General features: G+C 39.4%; 1 protein-coding gene across 1 annotated transcript in view; it reads right to left on the bottom strand.

Moving 5' to 3' along the window:
• The window catches only part of RPAP2 (RNA polymerase II associated protein 2), a 106192-nt gene that overhangs the window by 62516 nt on the left and 21079 nt on the right, over window positions 1-22597 (bottom strand). The window contains exons 8-10 of the mRNA XM_045292041.1: window positions 6749-6784; window positions 4196-5132; window positions 240-322 (exon numbers count right to left, since the gene is read on the bottom strand). Coding sequence (XP_045147976.1) covers window positions 240-322; window positions 4196-5132; window positions 6749-6784 — 1056 coding nt within the window. The remainder of the gene's footprint in view (window positions 1-239; window positions 323-4195; window positions 5133-6748; window positions 6785-22597) is intronic.

A 22597-nucleotide genomic window follows, 5' to 3' on the forward strand; every position in this document is an offset into this window, starting at 1 on the left:
GATGTACAAATGCGCTTTACACAATTGATGTGTGTATGGATTGGGATAACAGTTGTATGAGCCCCTAATAAAATGTTAAAAAAAAAATTAAATTAAAAAAAAAAATGCAGGTAAAGAGACAAATGTGAATTTCACACATTATTTTCCAAAATGCTTAAAATGCAAGGATAATACAATTATGAACTTAAAACTGAGTTCATGTTAAATTATTACAAAATGGGAGTGACAGACATACTTACATTTTACTCAGTTTTTCAAGTACAATGCGTTTTCGAATCTGGTTTTGAGAACTTGAATCTATCAGTGGAAAGGTGGGATCACGCTGAAACATGTTGAAGTGAAACAAAAACAGGATTAAAATTTTGCATTATTTTTTATACAAAAGAAAAATGGAAAGTTTACAATTTCAGACAGTAGAAATAGACCTAGGCATTACAATTAAGCTATCAGGAACTTAGTTGGGTCATTTGCTCCCTCTGAGAATGAATTTTCCCCATCTATAAAACAGGGGTCCTAATGACTAACTGAAAGGCAGACCCAGTACAAGGAGCTCACCATGAAAGACAGGTGTGGCCGTCGCTTCCATCAAGACAACAGCTTTGGAAACCCTAACGGGCAGTTGTAGTCTGTCTTAAGGGTGTATATGGGGCAGAATTGGCAATGGAAATGTCCTTTTACTGAGTGTATTATACAAATGAAATCTGTAAATTGATAAATGTTATACAAATATAAGGGATTAAAGATTTAAAATTAGCAAATGTTATAAATATGTTATGGAGAACTCTGCTTCTAGAAATGGCAGATCAGATCATTCAAATCAATCTTCCTGATGAGAACTGAAAAACCTGGGGAAGACCCTCCACGTTTATTTGAAAGCATCGGAAAACTAAAGGATTTAAAAAACTAGGACCCGGGATCCTGGAAAAATAACTCCAGAGAAGCCCTGACCAATTCCAGAAGCAGTAAATGAGATGTTCAGGATGGAGCAGAGTTTTTCTAATAAAAAGTAAAGTTCAAGGTATGCCAAAAAGGGAGTACTAGCAAACCCCCAAGAAGGCATGGTGGTGTTGTGGGTTATAAGTTGGGCTGCTAACCACAGGTCAGCAGTTCAAAACTACCAGCCGCTCTGAAGGAGAAACATAAGGCTTTCTGCTTCTATAAGGATGTATCATCTCGGAACCCCACAGAGGCAGTTTTATTCTGCCCAGAGGGTTTCACTATCTGTCAGAATTGACTCGGTGGTGTGAGTTTGGTTTTGGCTTCTGAGACTAAAGGGACTTACACCTTAACAGGAAGAATTGATGGAAAATAGACTGGTTCTTACTGGGGCCAGTGCCCACTTTCAAATAAGCTTAATCTCTGATTGGATAAGGTGGTTTCGGAATGCTGCAAATAACTTTCTAAATCTAGTTTTAAGAACTTGATTCTTAAATAAGAAAAAGAAAAGAAAAAAAAACTTATCAGTAGAAAGCTGGGATCATGCTGAATCAGGTGGTTAAGTAAAATCAAAATTTTACATTCTTTTTCTGATATAGGAGAACAACCAACATTAAACCCCCAAGGTTTACAACTATGGCACAGTAGAAAAAGAACTAGATTTTAAAATTAGCTAATATGAGCTTAACTCAGCAAATCTAAATCTATTCTAAAGGAAGATAGCATTATCCTAGGTCTCAAATTACATCTGTACTTTTTTATATACAATTTTTGGCATATAGTAAATAATAAAATAATATGAACAAAATCTAAAACATTCCACTTTAGAAGCCAACCCCCAAGGAATCCAGATAATGACGTTATCAGAATTATTAAACTCATTCAACGTAACTCATTCAACGTAAACATGTGGAGGAATGTTTGAAAAGATGGGCTAAGGGCCGGCCCCAACCAAAGCCATACTGACCCCTCCCTAGAAGTATGTGCAACAGAGAACAACACTAGACCTACAAGTTGGGGAGAGGGGCCGGCCTACCACGCCCACACAGAAGCAAACCAAGAAGGAAACAGAAAGGGACAATGGCCTAGACCCTAGACTGGCACACCAAGCCGGAGGACGACGTCCCTGCATGGAGCTGCTGAGGCACAGAGAGGGCTGTAGGGCGGACAACAGCTCATGACATGTCTCTTACTGGAGAGCATACTGCGACCGAGGGCAATAATGGGGACACACGGCGGGGAGGTCGTGTGGTCTGAACCCCCCAGCAGAGGGGCGGCAAACTAAGAAGGGAGCATAACAGATCAGCAACTGGAGCAAAGCCAAGCCACAAAGCCTCTAAGGAGCCCCCAAAATAGACTTCAGACTAGGAGGGGCAGCTCCCGGAATTCCCCCAGGACCAGGGAGGAGATAGTCATAAAGGTCAGTGGACAGACCTGGAATTATGTGTGTTTTTTCTCTTTTCCTTTTCTTTTGTCAATCTTTTGTTCTATGTCTATGTTTAGTCTATGTCATTGTTGGTTTGCCTACTTATGTAGACAGGCATGGGAAGCAAGTTCGAGGAGAAAGCAACGGACTGATGGTCCGGAGGGACTTGGGGGGAGGAGACGGGGTGGAGGGGAGGGCAGGGGGGAAAAGGGTGTGGTAAAGAAACGATGCCACAGACAGGGTAACAACTAGGGAATTAAAATCAACAATGAGGAAGATATGGAGATCCTGGGGTGTTGGAACAACAGCAATCTAGCTAAGAGGAAATACTAAGAGGTGAAAGTAGGGCGAGCGTGATGGTGAAAGCAGGAGGAGGGTGAAAGGTAACAGAGGAAAGATCTAGGAAGCAAAGCCATGGACAGAGGTATAAGCCTAGGTGTGTACATATGTAAATACATTAATCCATCCAAATAGAGGTAATGGCCTAAGTACATATATTTATATGGCAATACACTGAGGTAGTGGAAGGACTTCGGACCTCTGCTCATACCCTCCTTCAATACAAGAACACTTTGTTCTAACGAACTGGGATTTTGTGATGCTCACCCTCCCAGCACAATCACTAAAGACACAATGGGTGCATAAGGAAATGTGCTGAAGAAAGCGGATAGTGCCCGGCTATTAAAAGATATAGCACTTGAGGTCTTAAAGGCTTGAAGTTAAACAAGCGGCCATCCAGCAGTGAAGCAACAAGCCCACATGTAAGTACACCAGCCATTGCGAACATGAGGTGTCATCAGGACCGGGTAACAGGCATCAGAAGACCCATAACGAACAAACAAGCAAACAAAAACATATTGTTGAGAACTAGGGGGGTCGGAGCAGAGACCCAAAGCCCATCTGTAAACAACGGAACATCCCCCCACACAGAGAGGTTGCAAGGAAGGGATGAGTCAACCAGGATGCAGTAAAGCACTGATGGAACACACAATATTCTTCTGATTCCTTGAGGCTTCCTCACCCCCACCCGCACCCCCACCCCTCTATCATGACCCCAGTGCTGCTTCTCACTCTGGACTGGACCGGAACATGTACACAGGCACAGGCAAAGAGATAAAAGCTCATGACACATGGAATCCAGAAACAGGAATGGCAGTAGCAATACCAAAGGGTAGGGGAAATGGGGAAGAGGAGAGAGGGGGAACAGATCACAATGATCGACACATAACCACACACTCCTCCAGGAGGAAGAACAACAAAAACCATGGGGGAAGGGAGACAGTGGTCAGTGTGAGATATGAAATGATAATAATTTATAATCTATCCAGGGGTCATGAGGGTGGGGATGGGGGGAACAAGGGCTGAATAGAAAGTAAATGTCTAGAAAAGAACGATGGCAGCATATGTACATATATGCCTGATACAATTGATGTATGGATTATAATAAGAGTTGTAAGAGCCCTAACAAAATGATCTTTTAATGAAAAAAAGATAAAAAAGTCAAGTAACTCATTTTCATGCCAAATGATTTCATTTTCCAGCAACATATCACATCAATCAAAAATGGCTAAAGCAAATGCTAAGATAGCCTCTTTAAATCTCAGATGTAGAAATTCATTCTCTACATTTCACTTGTATTTACTGAGTACCAATATGATGTTAGACATTGTAATAAATGCTTTATAAAAAACACCTTTAAAACTCATAGCAGTTTTGAAAGGGACATTATTAACAGTCTCCTTTACAGATGAGCAAGCAGATTCAAGAGACTTTGAATAACTTTCATAAAGCCATGAGTATGTTACCAGCATGGAAATACGTATGAGGACATACCTCTTCTGAGTCTTGGGATTTTGTAGATTCTTCATTCAAAACATATTGTCCTCTATAAAACTCCCTAATCCTTACATTTAGTGTTTCAGTTTCTTTTTTCAAGTTCTCGTAACTTGGTAATGGTTTAGTGGCTGTATCTGATCCCCGGAAAGGCAAAGCCTCATCCAAACTAATCGCAGAGTTCCGTAGGGCAGGGGCGTGACGGGCTGGGTCGGAGCTGAAGTCATCCTCATCAAGTTCTTCTGCTTGTGTCAGAAGGGCCGAAGGGGCTCTCAGACACACAGATGCATAATTCTGACCATGTAAGAACCTCAAGGTTTCTTCTGTCTTCCACTCCATAAAAGTCTCCTTCAGGACTTTAAGCAAGTTTGTCTTTGCAACTTCAGGACAGACTTGCCCTGACCTAGAAACGTGGTTTGATTTGGCAAATTTGTTCTTAAAATATTCTGCACTTTTCTTACTTATGCCTACGAGAGTTATTTCTGAGCTCCGGTATCTATTTTCAGACTTTTCAGCTTTGACTTTTTCTTGCAAAGGACAGTCTGACGAAATCTGAGTGTTTACATTTTGTGAAGGAAGTACACAAACAGCAGCAGCCGCCAGCACCGCTTTCTCCTGATTACCTAATCTGCAACTGCCTAACTGCGCCGCAACATCTACTGTTGCCTTCCCTTGGTCTTTCTGTTGGGAGGGAACTTGGCGATCAGCTTTCTTTTTCATGCTGCCTTTTCTGTGCAGCTGTGGCTGTACGCCCGTTGCACTTGGTTTGTTTCCTGGAAGAATGGAGGAAACAAAGTCTTGCTCATCATCACTGCTACTATCACTACAGGTGCTAGGAGAACTGGATTCATACTGCTTTTCAGAACAGCCAGGATCGTCAATATCCGATGTTTTAATGGCCTGAGTGCACAATTGGACTTCTTCTCCAGAGTGGCCACTGTGAAAGAAAACATACACAAAATCACTGTAACAGGGAGCAAAATGTCTCCCAGTACTGACACTTTGAAACTTTCAAGGCAGACATTTTTACCCGAGGCAAAGTCTTGCCAAAAGGCTTTGATATATAAATTTCAAAAGAAGTTTATGATTCTCTACCATGAGTATATATTTGATATAGTTCCCATGACATTCTCTTTTTCATTTAAAATAAAATGTAAAGGAGTACAGCAAAAAGAAGCATTTGATAATTCTAACCCACTAAATTATTTAGATATTTTTGGCCTATTGTTTTTCTATAACTATTTAATATAATCTTTTAAAAAAGTTTTTTCTTTTGTAAATTTCATTACCAGTTTCCTCACAATATATATTTATACATATATATGATTGCAAGAACCCGGTTTAGAAAAATAAAAGCATAAAAGGAGGCTAAGCATTTAAAAAATTTCAATGACAGTCATATGGGAGATTTCATAGAATCAAAACCATACGAAGTTAATAGGGTGAAATAGATTAGCAAATCATCATTTATCAAAGAAAGAGATTTATATTGAAAAACCCAGAGTTAAAACAAAACGCTAACAATAAAAGGCAATAGCTTTAGTTTGGTTTACATGTTCTTTCCCTTATCTGGTTAGGTTTGAAAAAGATGAAGAATTATGAAAGAGTAAAGGCAAAACATGGCTTTGCCAATACAAACTTGAGATAAGCAAAGGCGGGTAAGAAGCTGCCCTCAAACAAATCCACATTCAGATAAAAGACCATCATGAGAAGGATTCTGGGTCAAGAAACATGCTGGAGGAAAGTCTAAAACAAATAAAAACAACAACAACAACAACAACAAAACCCTGAAGAGTTGAAAACAAGGTTGTAGATGGGAATCAAGAAAAGAGGACAAGTCTGTTCAGTATAAATTTTCTTTTAAGTTATATTTTACCAATATAACCATGGGAATGGCTCTTGGATAAGAAGCATAATTTCCAAAAAATCTGAACAATTCAATTTTCATTTATTTCATAGTTTCCTTTGGAGATAGAACATTTTTAAGTGGTTACGTATTTCTTTCTATCACTTTGAAACTATAAATTACAATATACATCAATAAATAAATCTCTCTGGGAGTAAAAAGACATATGCTGACAGATAGCTATAGCCAGGCTAGTAAATCAGTGGCTTTTTTTTTAAAGGAAAAAAAAAAAAATCAAACTTGGAATGTCTATCAGTGTTTTAGACACTTTAAAATAATTAAATAACTGATACACTGATCCTATAAAATAAGGTTAAAAAAAATCTTTCAACAAATGTAATTGGCATATTCTAGTTGGCAAAGAACCACTGTCTCTAAATTAGAAGTTGTGTTTGTGTCATATTTCAACAGGTTCAATTAGACTTCCTCAGTAGGAAGAGCAGTACAATAAATCATGCAAGTCAAACACATCATCTTACCACCACAAAAGCAAAAGCTAAACAGGCCAAATATTTCTTTGTGTAGATTAGAATGGGATACTTACATAATGCATCAGCACAGGAAGTCCAGAGCTCATCGCACCTGGTTTACTAATGTTTCTCCTAACATGAATATAGAGAAGGTAAGTGATACTGACGCAACCATACCTTTGTCCTTCCTTTAGCAGCTGAAAACCAGGGTGTCTGTGACAAACACACAGAAATAGAAGGCTGAAGGCAGACACAGCAACGCACATATCAAACATTTCTAAATGCTTATTATTAAATGTTTAATTACAGTGGATAGAAAACATTTTAAAAGAGAACATATAAAGATTTTTTTTCCCTCATGGAAAAACAGCTAGAGAAAAAGTATAGCGAAATTCACCAAGAAGCCTAAATAAGTCTTCTCTAATTCAAAAATTTCTCGTTTCAGGACTAAGTTGAAAATCCACGAGCCCAATAACGTTTTTCTTGACCAACGTGGACTAAAATTATCACTCCTTTTTCTAAATCCCAGAGTCTGGAGCACACAAATGTATGTTAATTATGTGCTCCTGTGTGGAGTACTACTAGAACTATCGTCTAACTATTACTTTTCATATATGTAAGTCTGGTTTTCCAATTAGATTGTCCATTCCTTGCGGGCGGAGATGTCCGTCTCATCATTCTCATCCACTTCCCTTCCATAGTAAGACTTCTGACCGTAATTTCTGAGAACTCAAGTGTATTGTAGTATGGATTTGAACTATGCAGATAAGGTCTTTTAATTTAACTTCAAGAAGAATTTTGATAAACAACATCAAAAACTACATTTGGCTGGGCAGCATGGGTTAAAAAAAAAGGAGGTGAAAAAAAGCTCTTACAAAGCTAAATATGAAGATGAACAAACATAACAGCATTTTAATCCAAGTGACAGTCATCTACAGTCAGCAAAGTGATTTAAAAAATCAAATATAAAGAATTAACTGCACACTAAAGAGTAACTAAGGCAATGATAAATCTCATTTAGAGAGCAAAGTGGAACTCAATTAAAGGCCAAAATATTGAATATGCTTTCATTAAAAAAAAAGTTAATTCATCTGAATTATGAAAAAAGCTGCTAGTGAAAAATGTCAAGTCTCAAATATTTTTTTCTGTATGATAAAACATCACAACATTAACTGTACAAGTATGATCTAGGTAATCCATTCATCTTTTGTTCAGCCCCTAGTACAGGAGGACAAGGCAGGGAATGGGGTTAGTTGCCAATCCTTCTTTTGCTTATAAAATCTCAATTAACAGACTTTAGTACCACACATCAGGAAAGGTGCCCAACAAACAGCCTGAAACTACTACTTGCTATTCTTCCTTTAAAGATTCCCCTGGTGAGGAATTCCACAGACCTAAAATATATCAATGGACAAGGACAAAATAAATTAATGGGTATAAAGTTAATCTATTTTTAATTTCTTTCTTAACCTCTAAGTCCTTAGCCCAGTAGTCAAGCCAGGCATACCCTTTCCCAAACATGACATTGAGATTTTTTTGGCCTAAATAATATGCTAACATTTACAATAAAGAGATTTATTATCTATTGACTACTCTCTCTCGCTTTCACATGTACTGCTCTCATAGTGCTTATCCTACTCCTTTGCCTAAGTGTCCGGGATAAAATGAACAATCGTGCAGTTGTGGGTCACCTGGCTCTATGCTAAGGTTTCGGTATCACGGCAAATAAGAATGTGACAAACGACATTTATAGAGGTATCAATACAGGCATACACATACATGAATATATTTATATATAACGATAGGGACATAGATCTATGTACATATATTATACGTTAAGTAATAAGGTAGCAGACAGACACTGGGCCTCTACTCAAGTACTCCCTCAACACAAGAACACTTTGTTTTAATAACCTGGCATTCTGTGATGCTCACCTTCCTGACACCTGAAGACAAAATGGGTACACAAGCAAATGTGGTAAGAAAGCTGATAGTGCAGGGCTATCAAAAGATATAGTGTCTGGGGTCTTAAAGGACTGAAATTAAACAAGTGGCTATCTAGCTGGGAAAAAAGAAAGCCGACATGGAAGAAACACATCAGCCTGTGTGATCATGAGGGGTAGACAGGACCAGTTATCAGGCATCAGAAGACCCAAAACAAACAATCATATCAAAGCAAATGAGGTGGGGTGGGGTGGAGACCCAATGCCAATCTGTAGACAATTGGACATCCCATAACAGAAGGGTCACAATGAAGGGACGAGCCAGCCAGGGTGCAGCATAGCACTAAAGAAGCATACAACTTTCCTCTAATTCTGTAATGCTAACCCCCGCCACCAGAGCATGTACACCAGTACAGATAAGAACTCTTGAAACACGGAATCCAGGACTGACAGCCCCTCAGGAACAGTAATGGAAACAGCGATACCATGAGGGTAAGATGGGAAGATGGGGAGAGAAAGGGGAAGAGATCGCAATGATCGCCCCTCACCCCCAGGGCGACGAACAATAGAAACGTGGGTGAAAGGAAACAGTGGATGGTGTAAGATATGAAAATAATAATAATTTTTCAAAAAAGAAATAATAATAATTTATAATCTATCAAGGGTTCATGAGGGTGGGAGTATGGGGAAGGGAGAGGAAAAATGAGGAGCTGTTATCATGGGTTCAAGTAGAAAGAAAATGTTTTTAAAAGGATGATGGCAACATATGTACAAATGTGCTTGAACAATGGAAGTATGGATTGTTATAAGAGCTGTAAGAGCCCCCCAAAAAATGATTAAAAAGAAAGAAAGAAACATGCAAAGAAGATGTAGATTGTGGCATGCGATGGATAAACTCTTCTTAAAGATGAAAGCTTAAAGTAGCTTCCATAATAAACTGAATACGTTGATACGGAAAAAAAAAAAAGGAGAATGTGTATGAAGGCACATTGATTCTCAAGTGGATCCTTTAACCCCAATGGCTAACGTGCAAAAGCACAGTCAATGCCGTAATTTGGCAAATTCCTACAAAACTCAAATTCTGAATCATTAAGTGTAAGGACTATATTGGATGTTAAGTAATACAAAACATAGGCTCTTATTCTCATGGACCTAACAATTTAGTAATAGAAAAAACTGCATGTGCTAAAAGCTTTACAAATGTAAATTCTCATTTTTTAAAAAGTTTTAATGAGAGAGAACATATACAATTCAATAGTTCAACCATCACCACAATCAACTGTAGATCATCTTCTCTCTTATACTCAGTTGTTGATTCCCCACTTCCTGCAACACCCCCTAACTGTGCCCCTAAGTAACCATAATCCAGTTACTGTCTCTACAGATTTACTTATCCTCAAGTCCCAATAAAGAAAAATGTACGAAAGAGGTAAAAATGAAAAAGGACCCAACAACGATGACCACATAAAACAGAGAAAAACCTCAATCATAAAAGAAATCAGAAAATAATGAAAAACAAATTCAAAATGGGTCAAAAGGGAGATCATTTAGCCTAACTACAGCTGCTAAAATCCACTTGTACAATGCTCTCTGTGTGACAGCAAGTTATTCACTTCCCTGGATTATGGTCAGAGGGAATTCACTGGAGACTTAGCGCATGTGGGATTGCTGCAAATGGACTTTAGGCTTTCATTGTCACCCATAGCGTTCTGTAAAACAGGTGTTTAGAACTTGAGCTCTGATGCTGTTAAATATGAATTTTTAAAATACTTGTATTGGGGACTTTTACATCTATTATCATAATCCATACATTCATCCAGTATGTCAAGCACATTTGCACATATGCCACCATCATCATTTTCAAACCATTGTCTTCCCACTTGAGCCCCTGATATCAGCTCCCCATTTCTTCCCCTTCCCTCCCCCACCTCACTTACAAACCCTTGATAAGTTATAGATCATTATTTTCATATCTTACATCATCCTCCGTTGCCCCTCACCCACTTTTCCATAGTTCGTCCCCCTGGGAGGGGGTTGTAGTTGATCCTTGTGATCGATTCCCCCTTCCTCCCCCAACCCTCCCCTAATCCTCCTGGTATCTCTACTCTCCTTGTTGGCCCTGATGAGTTTATCTATCCTGGATTCCCTGTGTTTCAGGCTCTTATCTGTAGCAGTGTGCATGTTCTGATCTAATCCAATTTGTAAGGCAGAATTCAGGTCATGATAGTGGGTGGAAGGAAGCACCAAAGAACTAGAGGAAAGTTGTGTGCTTCATTGGTGCTATATTGCACCTTGACTGGCTCATCTCTTCCCTGTGACCCCTCTGTGAGTGGATGTCCAATTGTTTACAGTTGGGCATTGGTTCTCCACTCATCACCATCCCCCACCCCCATTCACATTGGGTATGATTTTGTTCTTGGTCTTAGATGCCTGACACCTGATCCCTTGACACCTCATGATCACACAGGCTGGTGTGCTTCTTCCATGTGGGCTTTGTTGCTTCTCAGCTAGATGGCCGCTTATTTAACTTAAAGCCTTTAAGACCCCAGATACTATATCTTTTGATAGCTGGGCACCATCAACTTTCTTCACCACATTTACTTATGCACCCATTTGTCTTCAGTAATTTTGTTGGAAAGGTGAACATCACAGAATGCCGGATTGTTAGAACAAAGTGTTCTCGTGTTAAGGGAGTACTTGAGTTGAGGCCCAATGTCCATCTGTAACATTAACTCTTAACATATAGAAATGAGCAGTCATATTTACATATGTACTTGCCTGTATTTAGACCTCTATAAATGTCCTTTGCCTCCTTGTTAATATGCATTCTCTTTACAACCTATCACCCCATGTTAAAAACAAGGAAGTTGAATGCTGAGATAATATTTTCCCAAAGCCACGTAGCTAGTAACTGTAAGAAGTCAGGAACCAAATCCAGGGAGTGTGGCTCATAATACCTACATTGATATGGGCGGCACAGTAGGTGACTTCACACTTCTTTTCATTTAACCCTGCACACCGGACAGCTTCGTATTTATACAGGAGGAAGCTGAAGCGCCGAGTTTCCTCTTCTACGACTGCACAGACACTGAGTAGTAAATCTATGATCCAAATATGGGTCTGACTTCAAAGTCATGTTCTTGCTACTATCACACACATCCTGACTGCAATGAATGTCACCAAAAAACGATCCAAATGGGTGTGGTCACAACACCTTTGTGAGCACTTCTCTTAGAAAGTCAAAGTATTTCACAAACTATGTGCTTCCCCTTGTTATTTTTCTCTGATTCCAGGTAAAGATAGCTACTCTTAACAGCTTCCAGACGTTTCATGAATGACCTTAATACCCTCCCTGGTTCCCAACCTATAACAATGAAGAATAGTATTTGACAAGAAAAGACCTAGACTTGAGTTTTCTGGTATCAGATGAAAGGTTTAATGTAAAACTTTTTTTCTTTGCTCCAAATTTTCTCTATTCCTTACTATAGTTTAGTTGCACTGAAGATAACTCTGAAAGCTCAACTGAAAAAAAGTTAAAGAATATGTTCAAACTAGTTCTTTGTACATGCTTTCATCTTATTATTTGTAATAAAGTATAGATCAAGATGCAGGAGCCCTGGTGGTCTCGTGGTCATGAGTTGAGCTGCGACCCAAAAGGTCAGCAGTTGGAAACCACCAGCAGCTCTTTAGGAGAAGGAAGTGGCCTTTTCCTCTCGTACAGAGACAGTCTTGGAGGCTCACGGGGGCATCACTTGATGGCAGTGAGTCTGATTGTGGGAAATAATAAGAAGACTTGCTCTAACTTTAGCCAAGAAAATCTAAAGCTAGAAATAACTGCTTATGCCAACCCCCCCCCCAACAAACAACCAAACAAAAACTAACCCTTGTGTATGTGTACTATCAAATATAATGAAAGAAACATACATAGAAGACAATATAGATGACCGGGACATACTGTATATACTTGTGTACAAGTCGAATTTTTCAGCACATTTTTAATGCAATTTTTGTAGTAAAATTAGGTGCTTCGGCTGATAGGTTCGCTTAAACTTGAGTCTATGGTACTAAAAATAAGACATTAATGTGCATCTGAGGAGTAAAAACAGAGCCCCCAGGTGGGGAAAAATCTTTAGCAATGACACAAGGGACAGGGACTAATCTATAGGATACTGCAGGACTTCAGCAAAAAAACAAATCATCCAATTAAAAAGTGGGCAAGTGACATGGCATGTAAATGGCTAACACAGATGAAAAAATGCTCATGGTCACTAGCTATCTGGGCGATACAAACTAAACCCACCTTACACGAACAATGACAGCTCAATTCAAAAACCAGATGCACAAACATTGTGGAAAATAGTATGGTAGTTCCTAAAAACAACTGGGAATGGGAATTCCGTACAATCCAGAAAAAGAGCAGAACATGAATACTTGTATGCATCTCCCATGTTCACGGCAGCACTGTCCACAATACCAAGAAGTTTGAAATGGCCCAAGAGCCCATCAGTAGAAGAATGGCTAAAGAAGCTTTGGTATATTCACACTATGCACTGTTCATTGTTAACAACCAATGATGAACTACAAAGCACCTCAACACGGATGGACGTGCAGACATTATGTGAGTAAGCTAGTCAATCACTAAAGGGCAAATATTGTATGAGACCATTACTACAGGGGCAAACACCAAGACAAAGACGGGCACCTGTTCTCAGGTCATGTCATCATTTAATCCAGTCTCTCAAACAAACAATGTGGTGGCTTGCCTAATACTTACAATCCATTTACCTGTACATTTAAAAAACACTTCTTTAGAGGTGACTTCACTTCAGCTGGGGACAAACTTCACTTCAGCTGGGGACAGGAGGGGAGACAAGACCAAATAGATCCTGTCATACAGCTTTGTCCCATGGTCACCACAAATTAGTAGACACTGTTATAATGGTCATCAGCGAATTTCAATAGGAATTCATAACCAGGAGGTAGGTGAGTATGTTTGTCTCTAAGAAGGGGACTCACTTCTGTTGATGGGTAAACCAAGGAGAGGCAACCTGCCCTTGGGGATAGGGCATAAGATTACTTAATATAGACTCCCAATTGGAGAATCTGCCCAGTATTATCTTACTAACCATGCATTTCTTTTTTTATTAAAAGATCATTTTATCAGGGGCTCTACATCTCTAATAACAATCCATACATCAACTGTATCCAGCATATTTGACTGAGTTTCTTTTCAGTCCTTGGTGACCTTGACTGCATGCTATAGGTTACCTGGATTTTAGATTTTGTCTTTTCAAGGTGTACAGCATTCTTCATAGACCACATCAGAATTATGTGTATTTGGAAACCCTACTAAGGAAATTGAGCTGTACCTTAAGTACAATAGCTGCAGATTATAGGAACTGAAATACTCCTTTGGACTTAAAGCTAAAACACCCCAATAAGAGAATAAGCAAGAGAGGACTGCTATCCTAAGGTTGTAGATTTGCAAGTCAGTGGACTTTGGTTTAAATCTCTTGCTTTTGAGGTTGTCCAATAATGTAATTTGAGACTACCATATATATATTTGCTATTGCATACTTTCTTCTGTTATTTGTGACGTCTTAGTTCTGCAGACAGTTTTCTTTTAGTGAGTGAACATGACTGAAATGTTTGCCTGTGTATAACTTTCAGTTTTCTTTAACAGTGTTCAGTTTCTTAAGTTTTTAAACTGTAAGTGGACATCCCATGTATTTGATTCTAAAAAGCTTTCTTATTTATGTGTATTTTTACTACTGGCTACATTAATACTATTATTAGGATTACCAAATGCCTCATGGAGGTTATATAAATGATTTCTCATCAAGTGATAATGCTGCCTCTAAAGCGGACCAGGGACTTTAGATGGATAGATGGCTTTTTTGCTCACACTTAGTTGTGAAAGCCCACATCTAAGAGCAGTGAGTTCTTACGATCGGCCCTCATGATGTGTTCAGAGAAGAAAGAGGGGCTACGGCAAAGTGTGGTTAAGAACGCAGATGGCACTCCGCTATCAGAAAGAAGTGTCTGGGGTCTTAAAGGCTTGTCTTACAACCAGTAGCCATCTAAGTGAGGTGTCAGCTAACAAGGAAGGAGTACACAGCCTGTGTAAGTCAAGGACTGTAAATAAGAAAATCCAAGGTCAGAGAAAGGACTTGTATTAGAGCTTAAATTCTGAGCACCTAGTGTGAGGAAAGAAGGCTGGATGACAGTGACAGTACAACCCCAATATGCAGAGTCCCCACTCAGATTCAGCCTCGATTGAACTCCCTCAAATCACTGACCAGGAATGTGAATAGTTTTGCTCTTAGACAGAGTGCACTGGAAAGTGGACTACTACAGCTATAGTTGGGTTAAAATTTAACACATTATCTTTTTTCCCCTTTTGACCCATTTTTTATTTGTTTTAGTTTCTATTATCTTCTGCTTTCAGTTGGACTGAAGTTTTTCTGTGTTTTATTTTGTTGTTGTTAGGGTTCTTCGTATACATTTCTTTATATGAAATCCAGGATAAAAGTAATCCATATAGACAATAACTAGATTAATAGCTTCTTAGGGTTTATGGCAAGGTGGGTTGGGAATAATGGAGAGCTAAGAACAATGAGTACAAGAATTAAGAAAGTGTCCTAAAATTGATTGTGGTGATATTTTCATAAGTTTTAAAAACATATTTAAACCACCGAATTGTATGGTGTGTGAATTATATGTATGTAAAATTATTAAAAAAGCAAACGTATGTATATACAGATGCATAAGAAAGTGTGTGTGTGTGTGTGTGTTTTATACACATTCTACGGAATATATATAAAAATATACACCAACAGGACCAGCGGTCTGCCCCTCTCCCCGGTAGTAAGAAGTTTTCATTTGAGACATGGTCAACATCTCTTCGGAAAGCTCTTAATCTTCACACCAAGCAACAGAGGTGTCTGCTCAGGAAGAGGTTATAAAAGTTGTTCAGCAGAGGTTTTTGGCTTCCGCATCTCTGAGATTATAATGCTTATGATTATAATGTGTAAAATTCCCCTGGTATGGGCCTATGACGCGACACTTTCAGCACTGTCAGCATTAACCAATCTCCCCAATTTGATCTTCAAAAACATAACCTGACATTTGAACTTCATTCATAGACTTAAGAACTCCCAATTTTTTAGGTTACAATTCAAGAAACCTCCTTCCTTACCTTAGCCTACATTCAACCAAACAGCATTTACAGGTGGAACTATATGACTAGCTAAATAAATGAGCACATAGTCTCAGCTTAAAAACTGTTATGTGGTCTGTTTCTGGTCACCAAGTGGGTGAAAAATTTCTAGCTAACAACATGAGAAGCACCAGACTGCGTCATGACCAGGGACATGTAGGTCACTGTTCTGACAGAGCACCAGGAAACATTTCACAAGAAGCACTGCTGCTTCCCATGAACTGAGAGATACACTCGACCTTTTTTCAGAGCGTAACAATAAGAAAGGACTAGAAAGCCACCAAGTTCCTTTCCGACTCCAAAGTTTCTACATAAGTAGGGAGTTAGAACTCATTAATTTGTGTCAGGATATTTCCTAAATAGAATAAATCATCAGGATCCCTGGTAGCGAAAAGGCGTTGTGTGTTGGGCTACCTGCAAGGCCCAGCAGCTGCTCCATTGGAGAAGGTCGAGGTTTTCCACTTCTGTAAAAAACTACAGTCCCAGAAACCTAGGAGGGCAGCTCCACCATGTTTTATAGGCTTGCTAGGAATCATAATGGCAGGGAGTTTGGTTTTGAGTTGCATTAAAGCATCTGTACTATTGAGATAATGAAGTAGTGAGTCTACTACTATGATATAAAGTACACATTTATATTAGCTATCACATTAATATAAGAAAGATCAAACTGAGTCGAATTCTATGTTCTATTTACAAAGGATGTATAAAATCATAGGACCTCAGTTGTCAATGTCACTGTGTATTTTCACCAAAAATAATTAAAATAATCAAGGGGAGAAAAGAGGAGAGAAAAAGGGGGGGGGGAGGGAACAAAATCAATTTCAAATTATTATGCTACACCGTAGAACATCTCTAGTTTTCCTTCTAATTTAGAAATTCTGACCTAGGATTTCCACAGCTGTACATATTTATGGAAGTAGACTGCTGCATCTTTCTCCTGGAGAGAGCCTGACCAGTTTGAACCGCTGACCGTTTTCGGTTTGCAGTTGAGAGCTTGACCACTTGTGTCACTTGGGGCCCATTTTTCTTAGAGATTGAAGAATTTAAATTATGTAAGACAGTAACTTTTATTATAAATTCTTAAATGACACAGACCTATACTATCCAAAATCTAAAACCAAATCCCCCGCCACCAAGTTGATTTCAACTCACAGCAACCCTATTCCAGGTTTCCAAGGCCTGGCCAATGTTTTCAGGAGCAGACATGGGGTTTGAGGAGCAGTTAGTGAGCTCTGAAAGGCACAACACTGGTTATCAGTCCACTGCTTGCCTGACAGCGCCAATTGAAGGTAGCATAAATTCCCATACTCTTTGCCTCATATTTTTCATCATTTTCATAAATAACATTTCTTTATCTAGAAAACTTCTGATATAAAAGTAATGACTAAAGACACAATTGACTTCTTGTTAGAAGCAATTGAGTTGATTGTGATCCATAGCAGCCCTAGTACAGCAAAACAAAACACTGCCTGGCCCAATGCCATCTTCATAAGGTGCTGTGTTTGAGCCCATTGCTGCAGCCACTGTGTCAATGCACCTCACAGAGGATCTTCTTTTTCTTTCATATCATTTTATTAGGGGCTCATACAACTCTTATCACAATCCATACACCCATCAACTGTGTAAAGCACATTTGTACATTCATTGCCCTCATCATTCTCAAAACATTTGCTCTCCACTTAAGGATCTTCTTTTTGGCTAACCTTTTACTTTACCAATCATGATGTTTTTCTCCAGTGTCCAGTCTCTCCATCCTCACTTCTAAGGGAGCACCAACACAGATGTGCTCATTCTGTCAGTCCACGGTATATGCGACGTTCTTCACCAACACCATAATTCGCATGCATCAATTCTTCTCTATCTTCCTTATTCATTGTCCAGCTTTCACATGCATGTGAGGCGATTGAGAATTCCATGGTTTGGGTCAGGCTCTCCTTACTTAGTCCTCAAAGTGACATCATTGCTCTACAATACTTTAAAGAGGTCTTTTGTAATAGATTTACAAGTGCCATGTCACTTGATTTCTTAGCTGTTGCTCTCAAGGATTTTGGTTGTGACTCAAGTAAAATGAAGTCCCTAACACTGTGGTACTGGCTTAGAACTGTACCATGTTAAAACGAAAGAGCACTTCAAGCAAAATGCAACAGTCTATGTAACAAACAAGGAAATTGAAGACTAGTATAGGAAAAACACATTCCTAAAGTAAAAATCACTAAAACCTGAGCTAGATCCAACAAAATAGTGCTCTTCAAATTGCAGCTGAGGGCCCACAAATTTCGTGGGCTACTGCCAGTATCTTTAACAAGCAATGAAGTAGAAAATATCATTGTCCAGTGAGGATGTAGTGAGAATACATAGTTTCATAAACCTTGGTTTCAATTAGATATATGTATGCACTGAATATGAAGTGAATTATATTGTATTAAATGTATTAATTATAGTGGTCAAAGTTTGAAAATCATGTTATAAGATGTGGTAGTTAAATAATTTCATGTCAACTTGAAGATATTTAAAAGTGTAGGTGGTATTCAACCTGTCAATCAGGTCACTGCCTGACGAAGACTCCTTTGAGCATGGCAGCCTCCCCTTCTTTCTCTGCCTTCACCAGCCTGCTGGCTGATCTGGATTGGATCCACAAGACTTTGCACCCACGGCCTGTGATCTTCCTGCATTCTGCATCATTGCATATGGTTGCCTGAGTCTGAAGAGGGACTTGTGGACTTGAGTTGGACTGAGCTGGAATGTTTTCTTGATATGTGATTACTTCATAATATAAAGCTCTTTCTGAGGGGGGTTAGAGTGGAGACCCAAAGCCCATCTGTATATAATTGGACACCCCCCACAGAAGGGTTACAAGAAAGGAACGGTTCAACCAGGGTACAGTAGAGCACTGACAAAACATACAACATTCCTCTAGTTCCTGAACGCTTTCTCCTCCCCACCCCACCCCCCACCACATCATGACCCAGTTCTACTTACAAATCCAGCTAAGCTGGAGTACATATTGGTACAGATAAGAATTCCAGACACATGGAATTCAGGACAGAAGTGGGAGTAGTGATATCACGAGGGTAGGGGGATGGTGGGGGAAGAGGGGAAGGGAGAGAAAGAAGAAACCATCACGAGGTTGGATATATAGCCCACCCCCCAAGGGGACAAATTTTCAGAAATGTGGGTGAAGGTAGACAACAGATAGTATGAGACACAAAATAAGAACAATCATGTATAATTGATCAAGGATTCACGAGAGTGGGAGGTGGGGGAAGTAGAGAAAAAAAGAGGAGCTGATACCAAGGGCTCAAGTAGAAAGAAAATGTTTTGGAAATGTTGATGGCAACATATGTACATGTGTGCTTAATACAACTGAATGATGGATTGTTATAAGATTTTTAAGAGCCCTTCCCCAGTAAAATGATTCATTTAACAAAACAAAAGAAAACAACCTTTTTCTAACACATACATGAATGTCATTGGATTTGTTTCTCTCGACAACCTGGCCTAACACATAAGACATCTGATTTCTTGAAAGGATTATAAAATTTGTTATTTATTTTAAAATGAAACATTATGATGTAATTTATTTTTTATCATGAAGATCTATTTTAAGCTATTTTAAAATATCTCGACAAACATTACATGCTATCTGCTGTCATTTTGTTTTTTAAAAGTCATTTATGTCTTTAAAGGAAGATCACTTTTGAATGCTGTACTCGATGCCATATATAAACAGGGTCTCTAAAATAGCACACTTTCTGTAGAGCTAAGATGTACAATAACTAGGAAAGCTTTCAGTTCTAGAATTCTGGTAATTAGCAGACATGGAACACATTCTCGGTGAGAAACCAGTGACCTCTAGTGGATTTATTAAATAACTGACATAGTCTCTGCTCCTAAGAATTTAGGAGCGAAGGTGCAGGACAGAGAATTATTGGATAAGGCTCTTCCTAGTCATAGTCTCTGTAGCTCCCACCAACCAACCTTTTCCTGATTGGTCTGGGTAAGAGAATGTGGGAGACAATACTAATAGGATTCAGTTGTGAGTGGTTGATAATAGTAGTCTTTGTGATTGCCATCCTGCGGGGTATAAAATGAGCCATCTCTGAAGCAAAAGAGGGGAGCCAGGAGTGGTGGGCATCCTCTGGACTGGACCCTGAAATCCTTGCACAGTGAATTTCTTTGCTCCAGGAAGACTGTTTTGGCAGAAGAACACCAGAATCCGGAGCTAGAGCATGAGCCAGATTGGTAGACATCCAGCCACAGAGCAAGCAAAGATCGACTGACTGCCTTAGGGCAGGGCTAGCTTGGGGGTGAGTACCTTCGAGCTGAGTGCTTTCAGGTTGAGGCCAACAGGAATGGGGGCCTCTGAGCACCTAATTTAGTGGGTTGAGTTTGCAAAACCATGGAGCAGAAGCTGAGTGTCTTGGGTTGAGGTTTACAGCACAGACCTAAAAGAAGCCCATAACAAGTCCTCAACGAACAACTATATCCTGAGTATTTCTCATCTAACGCTAACCTATTAACTACCACAGTAAACCCTATAATTCTAAGCATTGTCTGGGAGGTCTGTATGGCCTTTGCAACAACAATAGAATTTAGCCTAATGTAGAGGCTGTTAGGGGAGAAAGGGATGAAAAAGTAGTGTTTGTAGGAATCAATGCAGTAGTTAACACTAATGCATCCAGATCTAAAAGACATTGATATGTTGTCAATACTCATATTGACAACTACATATAACTTAGAGCCAGAGTTATACTATATGCAAATCAGTAGATACACGAGAGAGTACCTCCCCCAAACTGGGGGAAAAGCTTGGCTGGGTTTTTCGTAGTATGCATTTTCCCCACTAGGAGAGCATCCAGCAACTTGCTCTGATTTCGTGCACCCAGTGGTGTCTCTGGGAAGGTTTTCCTTGATCATGGTGAATTTTCTTCGGAAAAGCAGTTTCACTTAAACCTCATTTTTTGTGATTGCTGATTTAAGAAAACAAGGTGCGGCTGTGAAATACTGTGTCCTGCTAAGGAAAAATGCCACAGAAACTGTTGTAATGCTGAACACAGCTTACAAGGACAGCACTATGAGAAAAACTCAAGTGTATGAGTAGTTTTCTCATTTCAAAAAGGTGAAATGTTGATTGATGACAAACTTCATTATGGATGTCTATCAACTTCCCAAATGGAAGAAAATGTCCACAAAATTTGTGCACTTGTGCTTGAAGACCGACGATGGGCCATTGAAGAGATGGGGAAGTTATCTGGACTATCTTGGAGCTTGGTCCAGCAAATTATAACAGATTTGGGAATGACAGAGGGTCGCTGCAAAATTTGTGCCTCTGGTTCTGACTGACCTAGAAAAACAGCTTCGAGGGCCAACATGTCTTACTTTGAAAGAATAGCTCCAAAGTGTCCCAACTTTTTTTCCCCCAAGGTCATTACTGGAGACAAGACATGGTGCTATTCTAACCACCCTGAAAGCAAACATCAATCAAGTCAGCGAGGACACCATTGTTACCTCGCCAAAGAAAACCAAAGCTCATCATGTGAAATCAAACATCAAGAGGATGCTCTCTCTCTCTCTTTTTTTTTAATGTGAGGGGGATAGTGCATTTGGAGTTCTGTTTCACCAGGGCAGACTGTCAATCAAGCTTTCTACTTAGAGGTTCTGAAAAGATTGCCTAACAGTGTGTGACCAAAAAGGCCTGATTTGTGGCAAATGGGGGACTAGTTTTGCTATCACAACAATGTACCTGCTCACGTGTGCCAGTTTTTGGCAAGAAACAGCATGCCTCTCTTGCTCCATGTACCTTACTCACCTGACCTCACTACATGCGACCTCTTTTTGTTTCCGAGAATGAAGAGGGACATGAGAGGACAGCAATTTGACAAAGTAGAAAAGGTGAAGGAAAAAACGAGGGAGGTGCTGTCGGCCATCCAAACAGATGAATTTGAAAATGTTTCCAAGAATGGAATCACAGATTTGACAAATGTATTGTGTGAAATGAAGAGTACTTTGAAGGTGATAAGGTTGTTTTGTAAAAATAATTTAAATACATAACTTTGGGGAAAAAACTTCTGGTGTATATTGGTATATTACAATATATCTTATTATTCAATGCTCTCTTTGAATGAAGTGGAATATGTTACATAGAATCCTGGTCTCGTTTAGAATCCATCATTACCTTAAACATACTATTTAATCTTTTTGAGGCTGGTTCATAAAGTGATTATAATTTATCGCCTTCTAATGATCCTTTTAGCATTTCAGGTTCATTCTTCTTCAAGCCATTTTCAACATGGATGACATTAAATTCTATTAAGAAACATTGCCTGGCTCCTCTAACACTTGAGGACACACCCAACTCAATCTGACTGTTACTTACCAATCATTATCCTCAATTTCCCCCCCGGGGACAGACCCTTTGTTTCAAGTGAGGCACTGTTCTCAATCTCTACTTCCAACACTTCAATGTATTCCCATGAGGTGATCTCTCTCACCTTTGCTTACATGGCAACATTATAAAACACCCCATTGTTATTAATTTCCAGATCACCACCACGGTTAGTACAACATACGGACTACAACCTTGAAGTACAATGCTGTCCGTGATAGGATTATATCCATTCATTTTAAGGAAATCCAATCAATACAAATATTATTCAAATTTATGCACCACCTAGCAGGGGCACAGGGCACTAAACCACCCAAGGAGAGGGTATTGTTTATATCTCCACAGGAAAAGAGGGACCATACTTTAAACCAGTGCTCAAAGGTGTGAATGCAACATGCCGCGTGGAGTAGGGAACCAGTGGAGAGGTCTGGGGGGCTGGCCCCAGTCCCAAATACTAAGTGGATGCCTGCCCCTCCCCC

The sequence above is a fragment of the Echinops telfairi genome, unplaced genomic scaffold, assembly GCF_000313985.2.
Source record: "Echinops telfairi isolate 266 unplaced genomic scaffold, ASM31398v2 ScPeMD7_443;HRSCAF=831, whole genome shotgun sequence".
Lineage (NCBI taxonomy): Eukaryota > Metazoa > Chordata > Mammalia > Afrosoricida > Tenrecidae > Echinops > Echinops telfairi.